We start from the raw sequence: 8690 nt of genomic DNA, 5'->3' as shown, positions 1-8690 counted from the left end.
TGGGAGTGTAGGAGACGGTGCGATTGGCACAGGACAGAGCAGAGTTTAGGGCTGTTGTACATAGGGTCGCTATGAGTCGCAAGCGACTCAATGGCACATAACAACAACAACAAATAACATCATTAGTTTCAAGAGTTATCAGTATCTTATCTATTTTTCCCTCTGTAGAATCTTGGTGGTGTAGTAGCTTAAGTTGAAAAAGTTGGTGATATGAGAAAGATTGACATTTTCTTTCTGTACAGATTTCTGGCATAGGGCTAAGGCAGATGTTCCACACTACTTAAGCAAAAGTATTTTTTTGCTTTAAGATAATTTTAGAGGATATTTTGGCTTAAGGTTAAAAATGATTCAAGAAGTTTCTTGCATTCCTCCATGAATCCAGGGAGTCTTTATTTTGTGAGAATTTAATATTCTCTTCTTCATTTCTCCCTTTTTTTATCATGGTTCTTCAGTAGTCAAAACAATCAGTAAGAAGTTAAAATGATAGCACAGTGAGAAACTATGTGTACTTTACCTAAGGCCTACATTAAATACTTTATAGGACGTAATTCTTTAAAGTTGGCAATGATTTGGTCAGCAACTTTGTTTTAACATTTGTGAATATTTAATGTTTAATCGTAAATTTCAAGCTGAGATTTTCTTTCCAGATAAAGAAGTTATCCTAACATGCAGAAATTCTAATAATAGATGATGATATCTCAGTGTGGGTAAGGAGTGGGCCGAGACACTAGTTAAAAGTTAAATTGTGTCAGTCATCCTCCCCAAAACATTTTACTATGAAAATTTCCAACCAGAAAAGATGAAAAAATTGTACACTGAACACCTGTATTTACCAGTTCACTTTAAAAGTCTCATTTTATACTATTATTTTTATTATGACAAATATTAATATTAAATATTGAATAAATATTATAATAGATATTTGTTATTTATCTTTTCATCTCTGTTTTTATATTTGATGCCCTTTGAAATGAATTGCAAATATTAGTATACTTTGGCATCCTTATCATAAACATAAGTATTCTATAGAACATTACTGTCAACCTAGAAAAATGTCTTCATTCTCTGGTCACCCATTCTCTCCCTGAATCCTTTTAGAATCAGTCACTTGATTTTTTTTAATCTTAGATTGTTTTTACTTATTTGAGTACTGAGAGTTTCCTTTTAAATAATATTGCACTTCACAATACTTATTCTGGAATACATCAAATTCTTAAAGTTTATTAAAGACCAAGGTGTTTTTATGTTAATTATTAAAAACCAAGGTGTTATATGTACTCAAGTTGGAACCTACTTACAGCTTGTACTCCAGTAGTTTTTCAGGACAGTTAATCACATGGAAGGAGATTACAGAGCAGCTGTTGGATTTGAACAATTTGTCCTTGTATTGACACCACAACTCCTTGCCATTACACCACTAGAGCAACTCCTTGTCACTAAGCCACCAAACTATATTAAAGTATTAGTGTTCAAATTACTGGAATATTTGTTGTTGTTGTTAAGTACTTTCAAGTTGGAACCGACCCATAGCTGACTCTCCAGTGTGTTTTCAGAGACAGTAAATTGTGTGAGAGAAGATTTCCTCAGCTTTGTCCTTTGGAGCAGCTGGTGGATTCCAAGTTCATGCCTCTGGGTTGACAGTATAACTCCTTACTAGTAAGCTCCCTTAATGGAATACAGTAAATATATTTAGGAGTAAGAAATATTAATATGTCATGTTTTTTCTCTATTTTGTAGGACCGCCCATAACACAGTCAAACTTGATAAACAACCGTGACCAGCCTGGGACAAGTGCAGTGCCCAATCTTGCACCAGTGGGCGCAAGACTACCTCCTCCTTTACCCCAGAACCTCCTTTATACAGTATCAGAACGTAAGTAAATATCATTTAACTTAAAGTTATTAGACCATAACTGATCTAAGTTTGCTCATGCCACTGTCATGTTATTTAAAAAAATATAATGACTATTCTTAGAGACTGTATCACTGCAAAAGTTGTATTTGCAACCAGTAGGCAGTTTACTACATGACTGCCATATTGACATATTTCAGTTTTGTGTGGAAATGAGCAAGGGCAATGCTTTATGTTTGGAGCAGTCCATACTGCTATAAAGAGATAACATTCCTAGTTTCATTTGTAAGGAAAATAATTTTGAAACATCTCTTAAAAGTTGTTTTCTGTGTGTGTGTGTTTTTGTTTTTTTGTGTTTTTTTTAACTACCAAAACATAGGCTTAGCTTTTAAGGCATATACAGAAAGGGCAGATGAAATATACTACAGAAGAATATTTTACTTTTAACTTGAATGCTAAAGGAAAGAGCATCTTTTAAAACTGTGCTTGCTAGTATTTAAACAACAAAAGTATTGTTTAGCTGTAATCTTTCTCTTGAATCATGTTTATGTTTTATTTCCTAGTATTTATGTTTTCTTAATTCCTTTCTCTCAAAGGCAAAAATTAGATAGTTCCTTGTTAAAAATGCTAGGTTTTCTCTAAGGAGCTAGGGAACTTTATATATATATGATCATCTTTTATGTAACTATTTATCATAAACAATTTTACTTTACTTCCCAAACATTTTTTCATGTCATGGAGAAACAATTCAGCAAAATAGTTAAACCTGAACTGCCCTGCTTCACACCCCTTGACTATGATCAAGTTACTTCACCTTGTTGTATTTAATTTTCTTTAGTACAGTGGTGTTGATATTAAATATTAGCCTTCTCGTTAGAATTGTCTTGAGAAATATAACTGTACTAAATTATTAATACCTAAATTAATAATTAAGTAATGGGGAGCAGTTCTGGATACTTAATAAGCCTTAAGGAGCTCTGGTGGGTAAGAAATTGAGCTCCCAACCCAAAGGCAGGCAGTTCGAATTCACCAGTTCTGTGAGACAAAAATTAGTAATCTACTGTGCAGTATAGAGCTTCTGAAAACCCTCTGAGGACGTTCAGACTCAATGACAGTGAGTTGAGAGTTGTAAGCTATATATAAATAACCAGTTGCCCTTGAGTCAACTTTGACATACACTAAGACTTCATTCATGGGCTCTGTAGATATTTTTCCCAGTGGCGGATTTCCCCCCCCTTTTTTTCCTCCCCTGCCTTAAACCCCCAACCCCCCCCCCCCCTTTTTAGGTAGGTTGGTAAGCTTCTCTTTTGAAGTTCCTCTAAGTACATTGGAACTTTGTACTTTTGGTTAGGAGCTGATTGAGTACAGCATTTATAGCACCCAAAGTATCTAAGTTTATGTATTTTTTTGTAGATATTACTGTCTTCTGAAATTCTCTCATCTCTAAAATAAACCCTATTTTTAAGTTTCAACCTTATTTTTTGGGAAAAATAATTTTATTGTGACTTTAAAGAACATTTACAGAAAAGTTAAATTTTCATTCATTCACTGTTGGAAGTTTCAACCTTCTGTTAGTAGTTGTTAGGTGCCATCTGGTTGAGTGTGACCCATAGTGACATTATGAACAGCAGCTCTGAACCCTGTCCTGTCCTGTGCCATCCTCACAATCTGTGACACACTCAGGCCTATTGCTCCAGGCACTGTGTCAATCCATCTGACTCAGCGTCTCCCTCTTTGCCATCCCTCCACCATTGCAAGCATGATGTTCTTCCCCAATGAATAGCCTCTCCTGACAACATGACCAGAATATGTGAGGTGAAGCTTCATTATCTTTGCTTCCAAGTGCACTCTGACCGCACTTTCTCTAAGATAGAGCTGTTTCAACCTTTTACCACCCTAAATTTGTTAAGGAAGATAGCACTTACCTGTCATCCAGAACTTAAGCCTTGGTGTCATGATTGACTCATTCTCTTGCTGTTGTAGATTTAATTAGTGAATTCTTCTGCTTTTCTTTTTAGTACTATGACCTCTGCTCTTGTTCACACTTAAATCGTTTACTATTTGGATTGTTGTCTACTACCTTCTTGATTCTCTTAAGTTTTACTCCTAAATCACACTGTTTTTTTTGAAAAAACAAAACATGATTATTCTTCATGAGAATGCTTTGATAGTCACCGTTTCCTTCTAAATCATAAAAGCCTTCTCTGATATGTATAACTATAATATGCCCCATACTTTGTGGCTGGCTTACTTTGCTTTTCCTAAACATAGGTCATCTCTGGTGAAGGCAGTTTTGCCTTCTTTCTGTGCCTGTCAGGACTAAACTTTCTTTACCCGTCATCACTCTCATTCATATGCTCTTTTTCTACTCTATTACATGTCTTCTAAAATTCAAATCTTGTAAGTGCTTGGGAAACATTATTCTATCTTTAATTCCTTGTAGTAATAAAAAACATTTCTTACATTTTGAATATTTAATTGCACACTGGCCTACTCTTTGAGTTTTTGGTTTTTGGTGTATGTAAATTTTATGTTAAACTGATTTCTTAGAAGAGGAGCCACACTGACAATTGTTCTTTTGAATACTTACTATCTTAGTCTTCTGATCCCTATCTTTTCACAGTGCTTATTTATTCTATTCATACTCAATTTTTAATTCTGGGGAAATTTAAGACATAAATAAAATGAAAGACTATATGAATTCCCATGTTTGTACCAGGCACTCAGCTTTAACCAACATGCAGCCATTGCTATTTTATCTGTTCCTTGCCTGAATTAATTCTCACCTTTATTTCAGAATGCCTTTTGAATGTGTAAATATGAAAACCAAACTGTTCATCTGTTTCTTTTTTTTTTTTTTTGTTTTCTGTTTCTGAGGACATACTTTTATGCTGTTAAATTTAGGCTGGTGACTTAATGTTAAACTTCCACTTTTATTTTAATTATCTTCATTGATTTTTCATCTATAACCTTTTTTTTTAAAAATTATTATTTGTGTGTGTATACTGTCAAATCAGATCTGACTGGTACAGGAGGCGATTGTTCCTCCTTCTCCAGCTGAGCATCTGGTGTATTTGAACTGCACGCCTCCAGGATTGCAGTGCAGAACCATTTATTTTAAAAAAAATACCATTTCTTTTTTTTTTTTTTCCCATGGCTTGCACATACTTTTTATTTGTTGAGTAAATGGGTATTTTTCACTGTGTACATAAACACCCAGAAGCGAGCGTAGACATGAGTAGTATCTGGATTCGGAGGCTCCCGGCCACAGGCTGGCCGCGAGGCTTCAGGGAACTGAATCCGAGCTCTGCTTCCTCAACTGTAAAACTGGGGTCTTGAGACCTCTGTGGGCCCCACACAGGTTTATTGCAAGGTTCAAATTCAGAAACCTAAGAAAGTGCTGGGAGACCAGCTCAGGGCAACACAAATATAAATAGAATGAGGAACAGCGAGGTGAACTTCAAGTGGAGGAATACGTCATCACGCCCTCGAGTGACCAGGGTCCACATGGGGTAACCAAGAGGTCACAGGAGAGCAGAGGAGAAAAAATACCATTTCTAACATTATGATTCTATAACAGTTGCATTTTTAGTTTCTAGAAACCTGGCAGTGATGATTTAATTGAATGATTCAGTTTAATATTCATTAATTTAGCTAATATTATTAATACTATGTACCAGTCATTATATTAAATACAAGCCACAGTGAACAAGTATGTCAACTTGTATGACTTGACATCCATTTTTCTGTTCATTTTAAAAACAAGAATAGCTGTGCCATGAAGGTCGATTGGACTGGAGGTTTCAAACTTGTTCTTTAGAGATTGTTGACATTTTCAGAAAATGTAGGGGATTAAGACTGTTAGTTATTTCTTATTTTGCCAGATTAAGGCTGTATATGAAAACAGCTAATGTCATTTCAATTTTAAGAAGACATTTTAAAACCAATAAAAGACAATGATCCTAGAATCCCAGAATAAAGAAATGGAAAATTTTTTCATATTTGGTTGTATGAAACATTATACATTTAGTTATATTTTGTCTCTGGTCAATAGAAAGGATGGTAACTTCCCATTGGCATCTATGAATTACTGCTTTAGAAGATAGGTTTTATGTTTGATGCCACTGTCTCCAAAGAGATACAATTGGTTGGCAGCTGTTTTGCAAGTTAATAGAGTCTGCATGATGGGAAGGTTAAACCTTAATCTACTATGCAAACCAGTTTGATTTCTTTTTCTTTTTATGTATATGTGAAATTTACAGAGAAAGTGTGAAAACTTTGGACTGTTCCTGACAATGACCTGAAAGAAAAAAAATACAAACTTCTATTGGGTGCTATTTTGTTAGATTTATTATCTTGTTATTGTTTTGGTGGTGGTAACCAGAGGTAACCCATAGCCGACCGTCCTATGGGTTTTTAGAGGCAGTTTTAATAACTTGGGAGGAGATTGACCATATTTGTCCTGCAGAGCAGCTGGTGGATTTGAACTGTGTGCTTTTCGGCTTGCAGTGCAACTCCTTACTACTGGGCAACCAGAGCTCCTTTATTTTCTCTTTAGTACATTTTAAAAGTTTTTTTGTTTCAAAAAAATTAACTACCTTTTCTAATAGTGGTGCTCAGTTTCTCAAATGTTTCCTTTTCCAAATCTATAATTAGTAATTTCATAAAAATTAGACTTTATTTTGGTCCCAGTGAAATAAAAAGCTACATGTTTAAAGATGGTTTTACAATTAATAGAAAAGGTGAGCTAGTTCAGCAGTTTGGAAAGTCTTAAATTATAGATTTTTATGACATTACAGTTACTGCTAGCGTCTGTAGTCTAGAAAATATTTATCAATAAAATGCCTTTTAGTTTATAAAAATTATGGCAATGCTGTTAGTGTTTTATGCCATTTAGTAGACTGACCCATAGCAACTCTGTGAGCTGTGGATCTGTATCCTGCCCAGACTATCCTGTACCATCTTCACCATCTCTGACATACTTGATCCTGTTGTCACAGTCACTGTGTCAATCCATCTTCTTTAGGGTCTTCCTCTCTTTCTCTCACCCTTACCTTTCCAAGTGTGGGGTGTTCTCCAAGAACTGGCCCCTCCTACAAGCATACCTAAAGTATGTGAGATGAAGTATCACAATCCTTGCTTCCAAGGAGCACTCTGGTTTCATTTTCTTCAAGACAGACCTGTTTGTTTTGTTGGCAGACTAAGGAATACTCAGTACTCTTCTCCAGCACCACAACTTCGAGACATTGATTCTTCTATCATCTTTAGTGACTGTCCAGTCCAACCTTCAGATCATAGCAAATACTTGAGAAGACCATGGCTTGGATTAGGCACATCTTAGTTTTTAAACTGACATTATTACTCTTTAGTACTTTGGAGAAGTCCCCAGACAGCAGATTTTCCCAGTGCAACACATCTTCTGATTTCTTAACTTGTAGTACCAAGGTTGTTTTTATGGAACAAATATGCATCTTTTTTAGTCAGTTAGCTGAGAAGCTGTCTTCCAAATTTCCTAGCATAGACAGGTGAGCAGATACAGGGCTGCATTTTTTATTTGAAACATGCCAGTTGGTATTCCTTTAATTCCTAGGGCTTCATGTTTTACCAGTTTCTTCAGTACCATTTGAACTTTTTCCTTCATTATCTTGCCTCTTGTTCTTACAGTTCTTCGTGAAATTTTTCAGTGTCAACCAATTCTTTTTTTTGGTACAGTGTATGTATTCCTTCCATCTTCTCTTGATGCTTCCTAGATCATTCAAGATTTTGCCCATGCATCTCTCAGTATTCCAACTCAAGGTCTGAATTTGTTTTTCATCTCTTTCAGCTTTAGATATGCTAAATGAGTTCCTTTGTTTTCATTCTTCATTTCCAGCCCTTTGCCCAGTTAGAAATACTGAAAGAGTTTTTTGTTTTCATTCTCCAGCCCTTTGCCCATTCTATTGCTTTGTCTTCTGCAGTTGCCCCTTGAAATCCTGTTCATCTCTTTTACTTTGGCATTTCATCCCTTTGTTTTGGCTTCTTGACACCTTAGTGCAATTTTCATAGTTTTTTTCTGACATTCATTTTGGTCTTTTCTGTCTTGTAACCATTTCTTTATGAATGACATCTTTTATGTCATCTCATAACTCATCTGGTTTGCAATCATTAGTGTTCAGTAATTCAGACCTGTTTTGAAGATGATTTTTAAATTCAGGTGGGATAGACTGAAGGTTGTATTTTGGTTCTTAAAAATAGTACTAGGGATTATAATTAATGTTTTAATCGAAAGTCATACTTTATTTGAATAAGGAGGCATCTTTGTGAAGAATTTGATCATAAATCCTTTGCACTTTTTTTTAATAAGAGGTAATGAATTAACATGGATCCTTCATCACAGCTGTCATTATGTCATTCATTTTTAAAAACATACTGTGCAGAGTTCCTTTAAATTTCTGTTTTACTCTGAAGTTATAATAGTCATGTGCTGCAAAATGACATTTAGGCAACATCTGACTGCATGTAGGTCCATAATCCCATAAAGTTGGTATAGAGTTCAGAAATCTTATTTGAAAATAGACATAGTGGACATTACCACATACATATATAGTATAATGCAGTAGCTTCCCACATGTATGTGTGTATACATTTGTGTCTCTTGTATACAATTCAACTTTGTTGCCAGATACAAATAGTGCATACATAACCTGTACTACATATCTTGATAGTAATAGTAAATGCCTGCAACTAACTTAGGTTGTTGTTGTTGTTATGTGCCGTCGAGTCGTTTGTGACTCGTAGTGACCCTATGTACAACAGCCCTAAACCCTGCTCTATCCTGTGCCAATCGCATTGCCTCTGAC

The 8690-nt window shown here is 35.2% G+C and overlaps 1 protein-coding gene across 1 annotated transcript in view; it reads left to right on the top strand.

Moving 5' to 3' along the window:
• Positions 1-8690, top strand: part of RBM27 (RNA binding motif protein 27) — a 118073-nt gene that overhangs the window by 55307 nt on the left and 54076 nt on the right. The window contains exon 6 of the mRNA XM_006891195.1: positions 1738-1872. Within this exon, the coding sequence (XP_006891257.1) occupies positions 1738-1872 (135 nt within the window). The remainder of the gene's footprint in view (positions 1-1737; positions 1873-8690) is intronic.

Source organism: Elephantulus edwardii, unplaced genomic scaffold (genome assembly GCF_000299155.1).
Source record: "Elephantulus edwardii isolate Elephantulus edwardi_28Jun2011 unplaced genomic scaffold, EleEdw1.0 scaffold00095, whole genome shotgun sequence".
NCBI classification, from domain to species: domain Eukaryota; kingdom Metazoa; phylum Chordata; class Mammalia; order Macroscelidea; family Macroscelididae; genus Elephantulus; species Elephantulus edwardii.
The sequence above is the reverse complement of the archived record's forward strand: the minus strand, read 5'-3'. Positions and strand labels throughout refer to the sequence as shown.